The following is a 20,861-nucleotide window of genomic DNA, read 5'->3' as shown; positions in this document are numbered from 1 at the left end:
TTCTCAATTTATACCATGATCAGATGAATAACTGAACAAATGTACAGTATATCAACAAAAAATTAAAATTCTCCTGGTTTAGAATTTTGTAGCTTAAGTTCATTTTTTTCTTTAAAATGGGGAGAATCAGCTTGACATTTGTAATGTTATCATCACCAAAAAAATAAAAAAAATTCATACCACTAGATCCAGTGGATGGTGCATCAACATTCATCAAAGACAACAATAGTGGTACTTGCATAGGCGTAATTCTATGAGGGGACAGGGGGACACTCCCCCCCCCATATTTGATCATACTATCTGATCATGCGGGCAATATCGATGTGACTGCTAGTACGTCATTCTTTCCAGCTCCGAAAATATCAAATTCCGTCCGGTCCAGTTCCCAAATCCATTCGACTTGCCTTACACTATACATTAACGAAACCTATTTGTCCTGAAATCCGTGTCATGTTTTCCCTATACCTGTACTCTTGTGCACCGTCAATGAGTGAGTCAGGAGCACGAAATCAGACAGGCACATATTTATGGATGGTAAATATACAATGTTTGGCTAAAATAATCCCTTAGATAACGACTAGGTGAATTTCACTAGAACTTCGAATTGTAGAATTAGTGCGAATTTCGATTGCAATACTAATACAGCTTGTATGAATGGGACTTTTGATAAGCTAGCCCAGTGGTTCCCAACCCTGGTCCTCAGGGCACCCCTGTCCTGCATGTTTTATGTTTCCCTGCTCCAACACACCTGATTCAAATGAATGTTCATAAGCAGGCTTCTGCAGAGCTGGTTAATGACCCATTAATTTGAATCAGGTGTGTTGGATATTTTCATGAATTCCCAACATTTTGCAGCCACATCTTGCGCTTTTCTAAAAGTCTTTGAATATTAACGAGAGAGAGAGAGATGAGATGAATTCAAAGTTAACAAAATAAAATGGGAACTTTTGTAATTTCTTCTGTTAAAACATCAGGAGAGTTTCATGTGTTGTACCTCTAATGCCTCTTCCTTTTCTTTGGTTTTGAACTGGAGGAACATTGGTTTCTACGGCAGGAGCCTCCATAGCTTGACGGACAGGCAGAGCAGGGCTTACCACGCTTGTATGGTGCTTCTCCAACCCAGTTACCTCTGCAAGGGCAATAAAGCATGTTCCAAACTGTTTACTGACTGTGTCTGACTGTATTCATCAGAAAATGTATTGTGAGTTAGCCTCTGTTGAACACATGGGTATGCCTGTGTACTGTTGAACATGCAGAACAGGCAGACAGAGAGAATACAGATGTATCTGAACTTACTTTATAGAATAGTTGCAAACTAGAAGGATTGCCTGCTTCCAAGTGCTCCCAAACACATACATGTTTGAACATTTGTTCAAAGCACATCCCATTCTGTTGGTGCTTGCCCACACCATCTAAAACAGATGAGATTCCCTTGTTATCCAAAACGACTCAAACTTTCCATTGGATGCTGTGTAATGTATAGGAGAACAAATATATGTTTTTACCAGTCCACAAATAAACCACGCTAGTTTGTCAGCTGTATCGACAGGTAAACAGTATTCACGTTACAATGGTAAAACATTGAAACCCCACCTGTGTGTAGTGAGTACAGACTGACCCACTACATCTGTTAGGGTAGGAGAAGGAGTTCTTCTCATCATGCCATGACCTCACCAACTCAATGATCGACCGGTACCTGAACAAAAGAAGGAAGAGGAGTGTCATAGTTTAAGGAACTACTTATCTTTCTCCAAACCCCACCAAATCAATATTAGCTTTTTCAGTAGCTATTCATATTTCTGTCCGTTATGTTCAGTTCTGACTCTGGAAGACCCTCACACCCAGTTCTGACTCTGCATGACAAGGTTGTGTACCTTCCAGAGTTGATTGACAGGTTTTGGCCCATATATTTCATGGCTTGTGTTGGTCCATGATCCCATATGCAGCGTGAAGCCCAGGAATCTGCTGAATTAGCCAGACGCTCATCCCACACCTACAGAAAGCAGAGGCAGGGAGTGGGCAGGTGAGATACACCACGATGGAAAGAGAGTGAGTGCAGCTGTTCAACACTTATCTCAGATTTCCAAAAGGAAACCATACTAGAATACATTTTATCATAATGAAAATATTCACTTCTGAATCTTCATGGGGTAAGATTTTCACACAATTAAGAAACTTGGGAACCCGTCTGGTGTAAACACACGTAGTACAGTAAAGTGGTGGCCTATGTGTTTCCCTGGTGTGACACTGTATCTATTGTGGGGCTTCACCATGTACTCCATATTGGCAGCTGGGGGGAAGACCTGTGAACGAACACGGTTATGGTAATCCAACAAGGCCTTCATTTCCTTGGACGATATGGCTCGCTTCCGCCTACTGCGAGGCATGTTGATGGTGGTGAGATTCCTGATGTCTGAGTCCGCTATCTCCCAACCAACACTGGTCACGTTGAGGAGGGTCGTGGGGCCGGACAACATGGAAGCAGGCGTGCCTAGGTAAGGCATTGTCCACAAGATGGCAGCAAAAAGTAGCTGAGCGCAAGCAGCACCCATCTCCACCCTCCTCAGAGAGCTTGGGCAGCACAGGGTTTGCACTGGCCTCTGAGTTGTGGAGAAGAGAGAGGTTGAGAGTAAGTAAATTCACTGTGGAAAGTTTCCATTTCCCTTCATAAAATAACACTGTGGTTGCATGTGGTAACATGGTTTACTGGATTAAAATTCAAATTATTCAAATTGAATGAGGTAATGTACAATGAGGTAGATTAGCATTGTTGCTTTGTTTTAGTTGTGCTTGTATGTAATTTAAACAATTTAATAAAGATATATTAACTGTTAAATTAATTGAGAGTTTCTCTCATTCTTTCAACAAGACTGTATTCAATTTAAGCACTTTTTGTCCTCTTATATAATTTTGTCATTTGATGATTGCCATTATCATCTTCTATTACTCAATTGTCTTTTTAATCCACTCAAACAATATATATTTGGAAGTAAACTGTAGAGATAAGGTTTAAATGGTCTGTATAGACACACTGAGCATTTCAACAACACTAATTTCAGTAATAATTTGATTAATGACTAAATCTATGTTGTTATGTTTAGCTAAAGTTGTCAGTCCATATCATATCTCAGCCTTATTCATTAAGTTTGAAGCAGAAAGTACATCAACTTTTGCAACCAAGGTATCTAATCATCTCATCCTGACACATACTTAAAGCAGCAATAAATTATGGAACACATAATATATCCCACATAAGTCATAATTTCACGCACAGTGGTATCAATATGCCAGCGTGCAGATAAGAGACAGAGAGAGAACTCCAGGACACATAAGGCTGCACATACCTGCATCTGTGATCCGTTTCTTGCAGGGTGGGTTAGAGTTGGGTTAGAGGAAAGCCAGGCAGGAGCTGAGAAGCGGTGCAGATCCACACTTAGACACGAGCCTTTGCAAACAAGCCCACCGGACATATGTGGCAGGGAAATTTAACTGGGCCAACTCAGTCTGAGGGTATCTGACGCACGAGCCTTCCAGTCTTCTCCATCCTCCCACAGGGATGTTCCTACAGGCCAGAGAACAATTTGATAGGTGATTTAGTTTCCTCAGTGCAGGCCCGTATTATATAAACTCACCACTACCTTCCAAGTCTTGTAGAAACCACAAACACAGAGCATCACCAAAATGAAAGAAAAATATTTGATCAGCCATCCTCTGTTGATGGTTCCATATGATTACTTGATCATGCACAGAGACATCTCCATGGCCACTGGTACTGTTGCACTGATGCGTTTGATTTAACATGTGGAACAATTCAACAATCTGATATTAAGGGATAAGTGTTTCCAATCAAAAGGAACGGGGAGGATTTATAGATAGGAAGAATACCTCCAATTCATTGGGGATTTGGGACATGTTTATTTGACTGTGTTTTATGTGAGAGCTTGGGACTGCCTCGAGAGCTGTTTGTAGAGGGAAAGCACGTGTTTTGGCTGCCCCTTCACCTCCCCAAGTTGTTTCAATAAAACACAATAAAATGTTTAAATAAACATGCCTCAGGGGAGGCAGGCGGTGAAGAATGCATATGAAGCAAAGAAGCAAAGGTCCCATTTTGAAGTGACTGCAGAGTCAGCGCTCATCTCCAGCTGTCTCTGATTCCAGGAACAGTGGCCTATCGTCTGCCATGAGTAATATATACCTCCAGACCCTGGGCACTGCCAAGGTACACGGCACCAACTGGCACAGTGCTACCAGCATTTGGTCAGAGAGATCACGGAGGGGAGACACTGGCTCCTCAGTGGAACAATTATATAATTGTGGAGAGAGAGAGTGGTGCTGAACTACATTGGAACACTTGGATGCCGTCCCTGGCACTGTAAAAAAAGAGTTGAGAGACGATTGCGATGTCTGCCTCAAATATGGACCGATGAAGGTCTGTGTGAAGTGTACTACTAAGTGTGCTTTTTGAACACCGTGAAGTAAGTCCTACAATGGGGTGATTCACTAAGGAATCATGTCAAGTGTTTATGTTTCCAAGGCCGCTGATTCGAAAACCCTAAATTATATCTTAATAACCAATGACCACCCAAACTTCTGAAGCTGTGACGGAATGGGAAATGAGCATGAGCCACGGCCCTTCTCTTAGTGAGTGTCTTTACTTTGTAAAGGCTCCATCCACCCCTCTGCCTTGAGAAAAGATGGTGTGTGTACAGAATGACATGCACTCTTTAACTTGGGCATTCCAAGAGTCTTTCTCCTGCATTTTATGGATATGGAAAGAGTCAGAGGCCCACATGTGTTTAGACCACTTAGAAAAGGACAATTAAATACATTTCAGCCAAATTAGATCAAATATCATTAACTCTACAGTATTTTTAATTCAAGTCAGGGTTTGGTGACAGTTTTGACACTTTTCTCTGTTTTAGTCAAATCTTGATATGCTATTGGTATGGGAGGAATGTGACAGATGATCTATCAGACAGAGGCAACTAAAATAATGCAGACAATGAGACAATAAGAATATAGAATGAAAACAAAAGCAGCATATTGTAATACGGGGAGTCCTGAGTGGGGATCTGCACTGCAAGCTTCACCTCAACATTGCAGTCGTGTGGCATGAACAGCCAGCCAGACTGTTTGAGAGTAGACGATTTTGTGGGACGTTAAATTCAATAAATCAAGCTTAAGACACAATGTGGTTCTTAGTCAAATAAAGAAAAGAACAGGTGTTAAGTCTGCCTGGCAATGTCCTGCATGTACAAGTTATTTCTTTGTCTCCGTATTTCACACAACTGTTTTTGAAACCATAAAGTCATGCTGTTTTGGAATAACTTGCCCTCTCCAAACCTCAGATGTGTGCAAAATGTTTGGGTCTGTCCAGGACTACTGATTATTTCTGGTGAAATTCGAGATACATGGGGTCACTGCTCAGAGACTGGACACACATAGACTGTCAGTCCTTCAGTCATCACATCCCTGAACACAGCTGTAGTGTCAGGTGGAGCTGATGTACGTCCACGTCCATCAAATGACCCCCAGATGTGTACCCTCTCCCAGGTCAAGCAAACCTCAACCAAGTCTGTTTTCCTGGCTTTCCTCTTAACCAGCCAAGTAGATACAGGGCTGTAGCCCTGCAGGGTAACCTGTTAGAGCACCAGTCAGGCTTGTGAAAAAGAAAGTTGCATCAATGGATTTTTTTGGGGTTGGATGAGTGCAGCCTGCCCCCAGAACTACACCAGCTACAGCAGGGCCTTGTGAGACCCTGCATTCAAATTTAGCAACAAGCACATCCATGTCAGTTCTACCACCTAGTTAATAGTTCTGTCAGCACACATCAAAGGAGAGAAAAATGTTGAGTAGTAATATAAAATGGATCCATCATGACCAGTATCTGAAGCAGACATTGGACAGATCCCACGTTGGACCGAACCATTCGAGAGTGTTGAAATGAATGATGCCCTGTGTAGGTAACATTCTTCCTATAAAGTCAACAGTGTGGATTGATTCCCTCTCTTTATAATGTGTACAGTACACGGCCAATGTTTTCCTCCTACCCTCTCCCACTTGGCTGCTCCTTTGCAGCTGAATGTATGGACATGTACTCTGAAAGACAGAGAGAAGGTCAAAGGGTTCAGCATTGCTGGGCCTTGTTCTCTTCCAGTCAAGGAAACAGTGGAGTAACGCCTAGCTCTGTGTGAAGCACGTCATTCAGCATAAATCTAGGAGACCCGCTCTTACTGCTGCTGGGCGATAGGTCGTTTCTCATGTCAGCAGAGTCCAAACTTTGTTTTGGCGGCCCAAAAACAAATTTACCCAGTGATGTAGCCCTTTCCCGATTATCCACCAAGGGAGGGATGCTGGTCTGTTCCATACAGTAGGGAACTTGCAGGAATCAGAGGAATGACAGTGCTTTCTGGCATAAACTTTTAGTCAAACCATCAGGGTAATCAAAAACGTTTCAGCTACTACATAATAGTTGTGACCAGTGGGCTATTGTGTAGCATTTCACTGTTAAAGAGAGAATGAAGAATCATTATTGCCTTGTAATACAGCTTTACATATCACAACTATGAAATCAAAAGGCCAGCGAAAGGTTAAAATGCCATTTTGGATTTCCTTACAAACATATTCAGCTGCTCACACCAAGTTACAGATTATTTTCTTTGAGTTAAACAACAGATCATCTTCAACACGATAAATAAATACGGGGATGTAACGTTTGTGATTGATAGCCTGGATCTTTACTGAAGCACAGCAAAACTATCCAATAAATCTGTGCAGGCCATTCTGAAGGGGTCTGTCTGAATTGGGTCAAGCTTGGAAAGATGAAACTCCAGACAAGACAAGCCTCTCTGAGATCATCCCGCCCCCTGCAACATGACATCATCCGTCTGGGTCCAGACGAGACGCAGCCTGTCGCTGAACCCTTGCGTACAAAAGCACACTGTGACCTTGTCACATCTGAGGAGAGCCAAATGTTGCACAGAAAACTCTACACACTCTTTGGCCTGGTATTTACACTGGGGGAACATAAAACACGTTTTCAAAAACGATATTTGATGTGTCTTTAGCCCAAAATTTCAGCCAGGCCTTTCACCTTAGTTACACAACAGCTCCCTCCTCTTCCCCCATCTTTTTCTTCTTCATAGCATTCCAGATGTCACAGCACACCATTATTGGCTCTGAGCCATGAATCAATGCAGTGGCATCATCACCCTATAGACTAAAGGCTTGTCTGTAAACTCTTCATTTAAACCCCTCTCTCCTGTGATGCAGATGTTCTGGTGTGATGTGGGCAGACAATGTCAAAGGTTTACCCTGTGAGAGCAGGAGGGGTTGTAAGACCTTGGTTGGCAGCACATATCCCAATTGTTCCAAATCATGGCTTCAGCCAATCAGTATTTTATCTCACTCCAGACAATTTAATCTGGCATGATTGATGAGTGATTATAATAAATGGATGTATTGTTTGTGGTGTGATATTGCATTTTAGTCACACTGTATATACAATCATCAACCTCTAAATTATTCACAGGACCTTGTAGTGTGTGTGTTTGTTTAGAGGGCAGTACCTGAAGCCAGACACCTTCACCCAGAAACATGTCCACATAACACAACACAGTGGTCAAAGTTTTGTCTGGGCAAACATCACCCAATAGCAAGACAAGAATGGAAACACCAGTTCCTTAGTCTCAAAAGATCTCTCTCTCTCTCCCTCCCTCCCTCTCTCTCTCTCTCTCTCTCTCTCTCTCTCTCTCTCTCTCTCTTACACCATGTCCGTCTGAACATCCAATCCTTTGAGGGTAGACTGCCATCTATGGGACATAGGGTGCTCTGCATGTAATAAATGTAGTTGTTTAATAAAATCAAGCAATTTATTTCACAAGTTATACTGCACATGTTGAAGGATTGCAAATGAAATGTCACGATAAATTCTTACATATTTTACTTGTAATATCCGAATTCCTGAGCTAAGGTTAGGCTGACGTCAACACCGACTGGATTGTCATTTCAGTGTTGGTGTTCAAGAGGCAGCGTGTCAACATGGCAGGGACAGCTGTCCTTGTGGCGAAGTTGGTCGGCCTTTGGAAGACTACTTTTATACGCAACCATTTCCATTGGCTTTTTCTATGCATTTCAGTACTGGGATCTATACTCAAATACGTGGATGTTGTTCCGAAGACATACTTCAGCGAAAGCACAAATATCCTGAATGTGTAAGTTTTCACAATGAATGCTAGCTGTCATAATTTAGCTAACTATCTAGGAACCAGCTATCCACAAGTTATGAGCTTTGCTAGCCGGGCAGTTTATCTTAAGTATGTTGCTCGAGCTCTCTAGCCTGCTCAATGTGTCGGCTAAAGTCGAATGAGAAGGATTCTGAGAATAGGCAGATTATCAGTATTAGCTTGCATTGCTAGCTGTGAGCTAGCTACAGTAGCTATCTTAATATTAAAGTAGCTGTATGGCATGGCTTATTTGAATACTCGTTTCTGATTGGTCAGTTACGGCATTCTACGTTCCCTGAAAGGCGTAAGGTATACAAAAAAAATGTATATCAATATTTTGTGTCGTTGATTTATTTGTATTTTTTTAAGTAGCTATGTAATGAGCGCAATAATGTACAATAAATTTGATTTGACATTTTTGTGGGAAAAAGCCTTCAAGGGGACTCAAGAACCCTAACCCATATTTCGCAATGATGAACATTATGCCAATAGTAGGTAGATAGTTAGCGGTAGGTTAGTGTAACTACACTGTGTAGTTGGGCATTTGTTCTGGAAGTACATTACATTTAGTCATTAGTAGAAAAAAAGTAGCACAGTTTCACAGCTTCATATCTAGCAGTTTGACCTCCATTTCTTATTGTTGTCTCCCTTAGATATTTTGTCAAGATATCCTGGGGATGGACTCTGTTGCTGTTGGGTCCATTCCTCTTCTTTTTTTACAAAAAGGATAAGTACATTATCTTCCAGAGGTTGATTTCACTGATGGTTGCAACCATTATCTGGTATGCTTGTACTGAGACCTTCAACTACATCGAGGAGATCACTGGCACCTGTGATGAATCTGCTCCCATGGAGGACTTTCATGAACCGTACACGACCAAAGTTAGTTGCAGGAAGGCTGGCTTCCTCTGGCATGGTTTTGACATCTCTGGGCACTGCTTCATCCTGGCATACTCGGCGCTCATCATTAAAGAGGAGATTGCACCCATGGATGTAAAGAAACCTCACAGCATCCTCATTGATGTACTATTCATTTCCCTAAATGCTATTGTAATGATCTGGATCTGGATGTTCATTTGCACCTCTGTGTACTTCCATGATCTACTTCATAAGGTCTTTGGGACCCTGTGTGGGATACTGTGTTGGTACCTGACATATAAGGTCTGGTACCCAAAGCCATTTTCCCCTGGACTCCCACGTAAAATAAAGAAACAATCAGTCTAAACTTGTAAACATATCTTGAACCCGACATGGTTGTAATGTTAAAATTGTCCTCATTACACATGCTTGAAAATATGTATTTTTCTGGGTCCAAGTTGACCATGCTATTTTAAGTGTTCTTTCCTACAGAAAGGTCATTTTCAAAAGGGGCAGCTGGTGTTCTTAAAATGACGCTGGGTAATCTGAGACAAACGCAGAACATGGGACTAATCTATGGGCCTATGTATCAGCTTGTAGAATCTGAAACATATTATTTTGTTCATTCTTCCATTGCTATGTTTGATTTTATGTTCATTCACGTGGGATATATAATCTGTCAATTGCCTTTTTTGAGATGAATGGGAACACACAGGCATGTTTATAATCATTCTGATGTACTACTGTATTTATGGTAATTTATTTTGAATGTGCTTTGCTAAAAGATATTACAAAAGAGTGGTGATGCACATGATTTGTTCTCACCATTTGCCAATGAATTACTTCACTGTATTTTCCACAACCATCTGTACATAACAGGATTAGACATGTCATTGAGCTAACATTGTAATGCCTGCTGTTTGATGAACTTCATGCACAATGATTTCATGGAATATTTAGAATTTAGAAATTATATTTTGTTCAGGTCCAAGGTAGCCACAGCCAAGTGCTCATGTTTTCTGCATAATACTCCCAATTTCATATGAACTCATTTTAATATGATTATTTTACTTATGGTAGGTTGAAACACTTGAATAAAGTCATTTTTCAAGGAACAGCTGTGTCCTGCCTTTGATTAAAGGGACAGTTCACTCAAGTACATATGACCTTTTAGGATGATATTTTTATAGTCATGATTTGAAACTGTCAAAATAAAATTTCAGAATCTACATGATCAATTTTCCATTTTAATAATTTATTTGTCATTGATGGCAACTGAATAAATTAAGGCTTATGAACAGACATCATAAAAAGCACCATAAATAAATGCATATTTATAAATATAAAAAATTAAAAGTAAAAAATAAGAAAATACTATAGTGAAATATAATGGTCACAAAAAACGACAAGGATTTCTTAACTTGTTTAAATTTGTCCACCAGTTTTGTGTAAGCCATGAGAGCCAACTTTCTGCTCGAAGCAAGGAGGTTGTAAAATAAACAAGCATTCACAATTAGTGGCCGGTTATGAAGCATAATCTTTCCATTTGTCTTGACAATGACAAATTTGACAGTTTGTTCATTTACTGAATTTGTGAGATTCCCAGTATCTATTTCAGTGGAATTTTCTAGAAACATTTTTGTATGGCTATTACAGTAATGTCAAGCATTAATAAATACAGTCAATGGTGCCCCCTGCAAACATCCAACTTTCAAAACAGATTTAATGTAGATTTTCTTTACCTAGTGGTCAATCCTGTGACTTTCACATCATTATTTACAATTTGTCCCCATTAAAGAGAACACAATAATCTTTAGGAAAATGTAATTGTTCAGTTCATCAGGAAGAGAGGAAGCTATGGGACAAAACTATCAATTATGTTCTACAGCTGACAGACACACTGTTAATGAGACATTGATCTTAGTCTTTGGTTAAACATCCTTTACTGCACCAGCATCAATTATCCACGTAGATGGTGAACAACCTTCTGCAGCTTTGCTGTTAAACTGTTTCTGTGGCAACTGAGAGATATAGCCACACAGACCCTGTCCTATTGGCTACTGTAGTAATAGGACTATTTACTGTTGTTGGCCTTACAAGACTTCATTGTTCAGTGTTAACCCTGTTTTTATAAAGGAATGCTTGTTGCCAGAGCCATGCATATGGTCTGCTGTGGTCCTACACAGAGAGGGCTATTGTCAGACTGACTAGAAGGGGCTGGATAAGAGGTTTAAAACTGAGAACAGCTGTACAACAATGTCACTAATACATACAGTATATGGCCATTCATGGAACCAAAATATACAGATTTAAACTGTCAATCATGTACAGAAACTGATAAAGCTCAAAGTTCTTGGAATCAAGCCAGCCATGTATATCAAAACCCATGTGAAAACTCATGATGTAAGCATACAACTTAAACTAACAAATATATTGTTTAAAACGTCTTCTGCAAGGGCAGAAACAATCTTTCCACTGTCTGGAGGGACACAGTCAACAGCTACTGATTGATTTTTCAGTATTTCTGCCGGATCTAATCTGGTATACACTGCTTAATTATGTTCTCCTTCCTTGACAGTTCCCTGCTGTGGTGCACAGTACCCTCAATGATGTCTAGATATCCGATCAGTTAAGTGTGAAAAACTAATGAATCTAGTGCTGCAAGTGTTCCATGGAACCCTGGTGCTATGGCTGGGATTGAGTGCACAGTATGGGGATAGTGGCCTTCTCCTTCATTTCATCTGGCAGTTTTCAGGCAGCACAGCGATTGTACCGATGAGGGTTTGTTAGGAAAATCCCCTGGGGTTCACGGGCTGAACCCCCGGGGCAAAGAAGGAGAGAAGGGCAATAGGTGAACGCCAAAACTATAACATAGCCTACATAAACTGTATAGTGACATGCTGGTTTTCATGAATCCCTATGAGTATATGAGTTGCTATTGTGATTGTAACCTCAAACCACTGTCTGACTCTCCTAGATGTAAGCAATAGGTTGATCCTACAAAAGGTAGTCAAACAGAAAGGTTTTATTTGCCCACCGAATAGACCTAATGCATGCCTTCAAAATAAACCACTGATAAAGTAAAAAATTATGTGAAGGGAGACAGAAATAAAAGAGATGAAGGTGTTGATTACCAGAGAATGTGCTGTCAAGAATTCCTTGCTATGGAATGTCTTTGTTTTCTTTGTTTACCCAGTAGTAAGTAATAGTGTTCCCTATATAGATTCATATTTTCCTGCTGTCGTAAAACATTACAGAAAAGTTGAAACATCACACAAATACACAGACATTTAACACAACAAGAGGGCATTTACTACATGTATTTCTTTTTTAAAAACCAATAGGCAAAGTACCCCATCCCGCCCAACGAGCCCATTAGGAAAGAGGCCCCGAAGAAGGATGGAGGCTTCTTTTTTACCATCCGGAATGCGTTGGGTAGAACTGCCGACAAGAGAGTAGTGTGGATGTCGCCTAACACCTTGCGGAAAGCGTAGCGTTTTTGCACACGCACAAAAAAAGACTGCAGGTTGGGTCGGCTGCCGTCCTCCCAGTATTTCTTAGAAAGTCCCAGGAACTTAAGCCTGTGCAATGTGGCTCCGAGGCAGATATCTGCTAGTGTAAATTCAGGTCCACAAAGCCATAACTCACACTTTTGACCTGCAGAGGGTGGAAGAGAGCAGCAGTTTTAAACACAAAACGTAAACAAAACACATCAAACACAAACGTGACAAAGCAGATTTGTTTTATGCACTGACCTTCATACTCCAGTTTCCTCTTTTCTAGTTCAGCTTCTACCTGATCCAGAACCATGGCGAGCTCCCCTAGAATCTTCTTCAGATTGTTCACATTATCGTGGTCCAATATTTTTGCCTGTGAACACAAACAATCTTGCTGCATATGTCACTACAAAACACATTTCCATATGTGACCTCAACTCCATCAAAAATGTGTATAAACTGAATCTGTAGTGTTGATTGATCAGTATTCCAGAGACTAGCCAATCAATGCCTTTAAAGGGTTTCTTTAACAAGGTTGGCTCTTGGCAGAGGCAGTTATTTACATTCAGACATTACGGCCCTAAACAAGCCTATCTTGGACAAGCAATTGAGTCAAATTTCTAATATCCATAGCACATAATTATGAAACATTGACAATAAACCATGTTTGAGTTGAAGTGCTGAGTCATAAATTACACTACCAATATTGTGTTATGTTTGTGGAATACTGTTAACTATGTGTGGAATTCTTTATTCTTTAACTGTGCTCTATTGTCCACTCACTATCATGTATCACATCTAGCTCGAGTGTGGCCAAGCTTATTTAATCCAATCATAACATGCATAACTGCTCATGGCTTTATGTCACTGAATGCACAGAACTCTCTTTTTCTGTCCCAGTGATGTCAGGGAGGCATGCTATATGAAGGTGGAACATGTCCTTTATCACAGTACTGCACTCGGGTTACCCTTTCCAAAATGATACTTATGATAAATATAAGGAGAATTAAAGTGTATCTGTTTATGAGTGATCAGGGACAGGTGTCACCAACTTCTTTTCTTAAATATGGTTTCATTATAGGTTCAGTCAAGAAACTCAGTCATCTTTGAGGATAATGGTTCTGCTTCACAACAACCTTTTGCCCGAGAAAGCGTGCCCGATACAAGTGTGGAGGTTGGGGTGGTGGAGGCAAAATGATGAGCATTTGTAACACACTTACTTAGTGGCAATGTCAGAGGAGTATGCAAGTGCCTCTTAAACAGACTGCCCTGCTTAAGCTGGTGAGGGTGACTGGATGTGAGCAACATGACAGGAGGGTTGGCTACTGATGCGACGCTCCCCGCAGTCTGAACCTGCTTCGCCTACTTTTCCCTGACTTCAACAAGACTTCCTCACCATGAGTTTCTTCTGCTTGGAGAGGTACGGCTCTGTCAACTGAGCTTCCTCGTGGTCCAGCTTCATCAGCTCAGACGCGGCGTTGGCCAAGTGTCCTGAAGACAGGCAGACAGACAGACAGGTTGTTAGTGTATTCTTCAATAGGGCTGACACCCGTATACTGTTAGGCTAGGCTAGGATCTAGTACACAGTAGTTCTTTCACACACCCTGGAGGTCAGATAGATATTGCTTCTCTTAGTCTCAAACCTCCCTATCACCAGCAATGGTGACAAAACCACAACCATACAGAGGATATCTAGCGTTACTGCTAATGCAATAGTAAAGTGGCCAGAGGAATTGAGAACACAAATGTCTTTAATTAAACATAAACATCATTAGTGAACCCCTCACAAAGCCATCCGTTTGATATAACACCTCACCCAACGGCAGGAGTTCCCTGGCTAATTTATTTCCCTGCAGTGATTCGGCTGGACCAGCCCTTGTCCTTGATTTACAGGACAAGTTCATTACGTAATAAAGGAGCCAGCCAGTTCAGACTCAGTGGTCATAACATCCACTGCTGAAGTGGGGGAATTCACAGCCTAGCACTGCAATTTCTTTGATTTACATTTTCAACAGGGAGGTCAGATTAGCCAGTTTGAGAGTGATGAGAGGCTGCAGGGCAGACAGCTGACATGAGCTTCACACGTGGTGGTTCCATGGATGTCATTTCTGTGGGGGGGGGGAAAAGGACATAGAAGGACAGTGAGTTCTGGCTTCACTTACTACGTATTTCAGCGGTGGCGTACTTTGGGATCATGGAGTCGGTGGTGATCTCTGGGTGGAGGATGCAGCCGTGGGTGTAGGCGTCCATGGGCAGGCCGTCTAGCAGCTCCCGGTACTGCTGCACACGCTCATGGAGAGCTGAGCCCGTGTCTGGAATCAGCTGGGCCACAGCTTCTAGAGACGCACACACACACACACCAGATAATACTGTTATACTGACTGTATACACATGTTATTATTGTTATTTTATCATGACCAGCCTCAGATTTAGCCTAAGAATCTGGCATCCATCAACTCAAGAGATTGAGAGATCAGAGAGGTATGTCTTGATTCTATAACAAAACAGGAAGCAGGTTGTCTGAGAAATTTAGAATTTAACATTATATTCTGAAAATACTGGTGCTTAGCATTCCTGGTCAGTAGAGAACACCCTCCCCACATGACCTATAGATGACACTAGGCTTACGTAAACAAACTGACCTAGGTTGACCATTATCATACTAGAGGTGCAATAAATGTGTTTAACCTTATCTGTGTTGAGTGAATCATGTGGTCAAGCCTAGGGTCAGAGAACTCTGTAAGTTTCCACGTGCACACGCACTCTACCTCTGGGATCGATCACATTGACAGCTGATATTCAGGGGAGGGGACTTCTCACCAATATGTTTAAATGGTCTTACATGACGACTTGTGAACCAGACAAACTTTGTATTGTGATCACATTTTTTCTCCTTTCCGGCAAGCATTAAACTATTGTACTTTCTTTGAATCCGATGACTCTGTGCATTACTTGATAAAGAAATGATCCTAACACAGGTACAGAGGCATAGAGACTGCAGGGTGTGAGGGAGGCCAACGGGGACATCAGAGGAGAGATAGTTGGGTGTGGGGAAGTTTCAATCCTGCCAGTTTCTCAGATGTGCTGAGGGTGGAGATGCACCTGGCACTGTGACCAGCTGAGCTGACTAATCAGTCCCACCTCCGGCCCAGTGGGAGGACCTGGGCTGGCCCTGGACCTGGAGGTGCTTTGCTGCAGGGGCATGCATATCAAAACTGTTTGTCGAGTCAATCCCCTATCCCCATGCACCACTACCACACAAAACACACACACACACACCTCCCACACACAGAATAGTAATGTCATGCTATACTTATGAAGAGCATAACATGATATCATACATATCATGTGTGGTGGAATGTGTGTATGGGGAGTCTCTACCACCCTAACAGCCATCACAAAGCCAGCTGATACAGCTGAGCCTTCAGTCCACTGGCTGCATTTCAGTGCATGTCTGATGTTCAAGTCATGCTTGGAATTTCCTCCGCCATAACCAGCCTGGCAGAAAAATGTTGAAACAACCAATGTCCACTGCTACAAGATACCTTCATGATTTAACCTAACAGGTTTGTGGAACAGAGTTGTGGAGAGTCGTGTTCAAGAGACAGTAGGCAAACTGGGGAAAAAAGAAGAGGGGTTCGGAATGTTCCAGTCCAGGCTGTTACTTAGGTTTGCTTCGGGGAGCTACACACATAGACACACACACGCATACGCACACATTCACAACACAAGACACACAGCACATGACACAGTTTGACTAATACCCACAAACAACGTACATAGACTGAAGGTCAATAAATGTAGCTCATGCCCCTAATGCTTAACACAGGAGAGAGTCCCTAATGCTTAACACAGGAGAGAGTCCCTAATGCTTAACACAGGAGAGAGCCGTACGACTGACATTACAGCCATGGCAAAGGAGCACAATACAAAGAAATATCAGGAACATTATCTCTAAGAATACAGGACTTGGATGTTTTTCCCAACGGCAAACAGAATCACAAGGTTAAGTGTTGGATTCACTCTTCTGCTACTTACCAGGCCGTATCAGGTCAACGCTGTCAGGGTTCATTAGAAATTAAACACAGAGCAAAGCCATATCGGTAAATACTGCGGCTGACTGACACGACATTCGACCAGTGAAGTGAGTGAGGGTAAAGGCCATTGTGCACCAAGAACAATATGGAGTTTTAATGCTTCAAAGGACATGAAACAGAGCTACAATTTCACAAGTCAGTGATACAGTATTGACTCTCCTTATTCCTTTACAAAATATTGCATGTTCCTTCAAAAAATATCCTTTCACAATGGAAATGTGACATGTTTTCAATTGCTCTATTTAGCTTGAGATGAATTTGGCTGGGACTGGGAAAAATCAACGCCATGTCGATGTTCTGCCTCAGATGGGGGTAAGTATTTTGAGCAGCCATTGGACCATATCCACTTCCACTTAAATCAGCGGTTGGTCAGAACATCCAGCATTAAAGTCACGGATCATTGGGCATTAAAGTGTCTTTAGACTAGGAAGGAGTCCTTCATCCATTGGCACTGCTCAATATCCCTGAGGCCCTTCCTGGATCTATCCTCCCCGGACAATAACGACCTCACAACTGCTGCTGCTGCAAGTGATCCCAGAGGACACCCGATACACACACAAGAAAAAATTATCCATATAATTCAGTCAGCGTTCATATACATGATGTCAATATATAACCAGTCTCTTAACCAGCCTATCAACATGGTGAACTGTCATCCTGACATACCATTGGGAAAATATACAAGTCGTAAAAAAGTGACATCCGTATGTTACATACATATGAGTGGATTTGGAGAAATTAGAGAAATGATTGGAAAGGCCTCAGCCACTTGTGCGGCAGCGAACTCTACAGTGTCTGAAGCAGGGCTGTACCTCCTACAATGTTGGTCTCAAGATACTCGATGATCTGGTTGTAGTCGCTGACAATGGTGTCCCCGTGGATGAAGACGGGCACCTCCTCCCCCAGGTTGAGCCTCATGAACCAGGGCTCCTTGTGCTCGGTCAGGGGCAGGCTCACGTCCCTCTCCTCACACAGCAGGCCCTTCTCGTTGATGACCAGCCGCACCTGGACACACACACAAGCACACGTGAACAAACTGTGAGACGACACACGTGGCAAAGAGGATCGTCGCGAGGAGGCCAAGAAGCAAGGACAAAGAGACTGTGATGCCCTCCAACAACACATCCACTGCAGAATGACCCAAAACATCGATGTGATGTTAAACTTCACGAGGAGAACAAACGTTTGTAAACATGCTATACAGACAGGAAGGAGGCCTTGGTTAGGCAATTATCATACTGATCAGTTCATCATTTTGCATGTCGCATCTTCCTGGAGCAGAATTGATCAAATAAGACCAAAGTGCAAGATAATACTTTTTGGTTTATCTTAAAGTGTTTTATACTAGTGCTATTGTCCACATAATCACTAACTCCCTGGACAAGCCTCTAAGCCTAGCATCACAGACAGTGTTGGATGTAAATCTAACACTGGGCAGAGTAGCAGAGAGAGAGGGTGTGCATATCTAACCTGCACCCCTGGGAAGTACAGTGGTGGATTGATCTTGGAGTAGCATCCAATCACATTTTAATTTGAAAGAATCTCTGTCCATATCATATTCTCTTGTGTGAATCATTTCATTACTCATGTCAGGCTTTGGCACGGATTTACACAAACTACCTTGACAACACTTCATAGGTCTGATGGCTTCACAGAAATGAAGCAGAAACAAAGCTGTCTAATGACAGATGCCTTTTCTCGCTCAGAAATCAACTCAATCTTCCTCTAATACTGATGTCATTGTATCATCTTCTGTGCCTGTGACAGTAATAGACAGTATTGTTATTTATTAAGGCTTATTATGTTTTTTTCAAATGTAGTTATGCCTGAATATTGAGCTCTGCACTGCAATATCTTTGCTGGAAACACAATATCACACTCTCATGAAACCAAACAAAATTTGTAACAAAAATGGTTATTATGACTTGATAGCAGGAGCAGGTATTGCTTCTTTAAACAAACACAAGGTGACTATAACAGCTATAGAACAACACATATGTCTGCCACAGAACAGACGGAGACGCCTTTTGCATGATAGAGATCCTGAATTTGAACAAAATCTAGTAATCTTATTAAAGCAATCCTGCAGAGTGAAAACGCACCTGCTTAAATGGATCAAGCATTACGTATTACATTCTACACTGCACCCTGAGTACATACCTCTGATCAATCTGATCAGGATCATACCTTAGGCCCTGTAACTGACTACCCTGAATACATCTACAGTAACATGCTGTGAGACAAATACTAATCAGCTGTAAATAATGCCCTTATAACGTCTTTAACAACAAAGGAGCAGAACCGTGCAGGTGAATAAAGTAAACTGCTGGGAATCCTGTGTTGATGTGGACCCTTGACAAGCCGAGTGCTAGCGTCTCTGCTGAGTGACAACAACAGCAATCAGCAGCCCAGGAAGAGTGGCTCCCTGCCAGAACAGCTCCTGGTTGACAGACAGGCTCACTCCCCAAGATGTTTACCTCCTGGGAGTGGAGGAGGGCTCAGCAACATCTGCTAAGACACTAGTGTACTGACCCAGGTGTACTGACCCACACGATGGATCACCTGTATATTATTTGACATTAAATGATAAGCATTCCACTGTTATTTCATGCTCAACACAACGTCCCTAGTGGTGTTACTCTTTGTACATGAAACTACAACTTGATATTCCCCACCTTTTGTTTAAAGCACTATACATATATGGAAGAAGGTAGAGCAGAAATAAGACATCAAACAAGGTCATTCATATTTACCTATGTACAATAACAGATGAAGCTTTCTAGAAGCTTAGTTGCGATTTAAACGTTTCAACCATAGAAGCCAAGAGGCAAGTCATGGAGCCCTGTTGATCATATTTTGGACACATTTGATGCAAGACCCTCAACTGTATGTTTTACACTCTTTTTCATTTACTAAAGGATATTTAATAAATTTGTGGAAAGGCATTGCTGTGCCTGTAGCAATCTACTCTAGAATGCAAAAGTATCCTGTATAGATTCATCTGGGGTAAAAAAAATCTGTAATTTAAAAGGATCAAGGTTGTGAAACGGCGTGGTATCGAAATGAAGCACGAAGGAATCGTACGTTCGGTTGATTTCTCTTCTTTACAGAGATACATCGTTTCAATCAATTATTTAAAGTGTCATGTGTCTGACTCGGACCACATCAAGGTGGACTTTACCGCGAGTGATAAACGGGTCCAGAAAAAATCTGCAGACGTCTCTAAAGCGAAATCTTCTTCAGGCTAAATCATCTATAGGAATAAGACATACATCTCAAAACAACATATGTCTCTTATAAACCAGTGTCGAGGGAATGTTCCCCACATGCTGCAGTGGTTTCATAATGTCTTGGATTAAACAGAATTTAACAGGTTTACAATTTGATATGGAATTCATATGATGAACAATATAATGTTGAATCATTCTACGATCATAGCAACCAAATATGTCCATAGCATGACATCTCAGAGAGGGAACACCTCCATTTCATGCATAGCAATCTTACCTTTTGAGAGCTGAATGACTGCGTCCAATGGTACAAAACGAGCCTGTCTTTAGAGAAATTGGGTTTGGATTCTGCAACTGGTTCTTCGTTTTCCTCCCCGTCAGTGATTTTGTCGTCTTCGTCCATAGCTGATATGGGCCACCAACTACAGTTGGTTGGGGTAACATTGTTGGAAGACGCCATGACAGAGGGTTTTGTGCGTGTGAGAGGACCAGGGAGGGATAGAGAGGAGAGAGAGAGAGAGAGAGAGAGAGAGAGAGAGAGAGAGAGAGAGAGAGAGAGAGAGAGAGAGAGAGAGAGAGAGAGAGAGAGAGAGAGAGAGAGAGAGAGAGAGAGAGAGAGAGAGAGAGAGAGAGAGAGAGAGAGAGAGAGAGAGAAAGAGAGAGAGAGCTAAGGATTTCAGCACCACGAAGAGAGCATCATCGATTCAAAAAGACCACATCAGTTCTGTACAGCTCCGGTGCTGAATCCAATTTCTGTCGAAACGGTCGGCAAAAATAACCTGCGAAACCCTACAGGGCCGAACCTTTATTCAAGCCTGGGAATACACTTCAAATGAAACCAATGTGTTGCCGAACACATCACGCAATACGCACAAACATGCGCCGTGGAACCCCCGAGTGATGGGAGGGTGAATTTCACAAGAAGGTCAAAGAGCTCTCTGTGAGGACAGCCAG

At 41.9% G+C, this 20,861-nt stretch overlaps 3 protein-coding genes across 3 annotated transcripts; 1 reads left to right on the top strand and 2 right to left on the bottom strand.

The window, feature by feature from the left end:
* Positions 1-831: 831 nt before the first annotated feature.
* Positions 832-3,452, bottom strand: r3hdml (R3H domain containing-like). Its single transcript, XM_062458112.1, has 6 exons — positions 3,345-3,452; positions 2,271-2,600; positions 1,875-1,993; positions 1,594-1,696; positions 1,297-1,412; positions 832-1,129 (listed from the first exon to the last, which is right to left on the bottom strand). The coding sequence occupies exons 1-6, from the start codon at positions 3,348-3,350 to the stop codon at positions 997-999; spliced, it is 807 nt and encodes a 268-aa protein (XP_062314096.1). The 5' UTR covers positions 3,351-3,452; the 3' UTR covers positions 832-996.
* Positions 3,453-7,915: 4,463 nt separating this feature from the next.
* fitm2 (fat storage inducing transmembrane protein 2) lies at positions 7,916-10,317 on the top strand. Its single transcript, XM_062458789.1, has 2 exons — positions 7,916-8,213; positions 8,879-10,317. Exons 1-2 carry the CDS (start codon positions 8,041-8,043, stop codon positions 9,447-9,449), a joined length of 744 nt encoding a protein of 247 aa, XP_062314773.1. The 5' UTR covers positions 7,916-8,040; the 3' UTR covers positions 9,450-10,317.
* On the bottom strand, positions 10,318-20,707 carry gdap1l1 (ganglioside induced differentiation associated protein 1-like 1). Its single transcript, XM_062458788.1, has 6 exons — positions 20,185-20,707; positions 17,490-17,682; positions 14,743-14,916; positions 13,977-14,071; positions 12,839-12,953; positions 10,318-12,740 (listed from the first exon to the last, which is right to left on the bottom strand). Exons 1-6 carry the CDS (start codon positions 20,365-20,367, stop codon positions 12,397-12,399), a joined length of 1,104 nt encoding a protein of 367 aa, XP_062314772.1. The 5' UTR covers positions 20,368-20,707; the 3' UTR covers positions 10,318-12,396.
* Between the last annotated feature and the right edge of the window lie 154 nt (positions 20,708-20,861).

The sequence above is a fragment of the Osmerus eperlanus genome, chromosome 4 (genome assembly GCF_963692335.1).
Source record: "Osmerus eperlanus chromosome 4, fOsmEpe2.1, whole genome shotgun sequence".
NCBI lineage: Eukaryota > Metazoa > Chordata > Actinopteri > Osmeriformes > Osmeridae > Osmerus > Osmerus eperlanus.
Note: the sequence above shows the minus strand (reverse complement) of the source record. Positions and strands in the feature narration are given on the sequence as shown.

What these genes read in the sequence shown, in the direction of transcription:
- r3hdml (XM_062458112.1), bottom strand. An exon ending in TCTGTACTCACTACACACAG is followed by an intron (nt 1,413 to 1,593) that starts GTGGGGTTTCAA and finishes CATCTGTTTTAG; the next exon opens with ATGGTGTGGGCAAGCACCAA. An exon ending in GTTTGCAACTATTCTATAAA is followed by an intron (nt 1,130 to 1,296) that starts GTAAGTTCAGAT and finishes TTGCCCTTGCAG; the next exon opens with AGGTAACTGGGTTGGAGAAG.
- fitm2 (XM_062458789.1), top strand. Translation starts at nt 8,041, where the DNA reads ATGGCAGGGACAGCTGTCCTTGTGGCGAAGTTGGTCGGCCTTTGGAAG. An exon ending in AGCACAAATATCCTGAATGT is followed by an intron (nt 8,214 to 8,878) that starts GTAAGTTTTCAC and finishes TGTCTCCCTTAG; the next exon opens with ATATTTTGTCAAGATATCCT.
- gdap1l1 (XM_062458788.1), bottom strand. Translation starts at nt 20,367, where the DNA reads ATGGCGTCTTCCAACAATGTTACCCCAACCAACTGTAGTTGGTGGCCC. An exon ending in AGTCATTCAGCTCTCAAAAG is followed by an intron (nt 17,683 to 20,184) that starts GTAAGATTGCTA and finishes GTGTGTGTCCAG; the next exon opens with GTGCGGCTGGTCATCAACGA. An exon ending in GAGGAAACTGGAGTATGAAG is followed by an intron (nt 12,741 to 12,838) that starts GTCAGTGCATAA and finishes CACCCTCTGCAG; the next exon opens with GTCAAAAGTGTGAGTTATGG.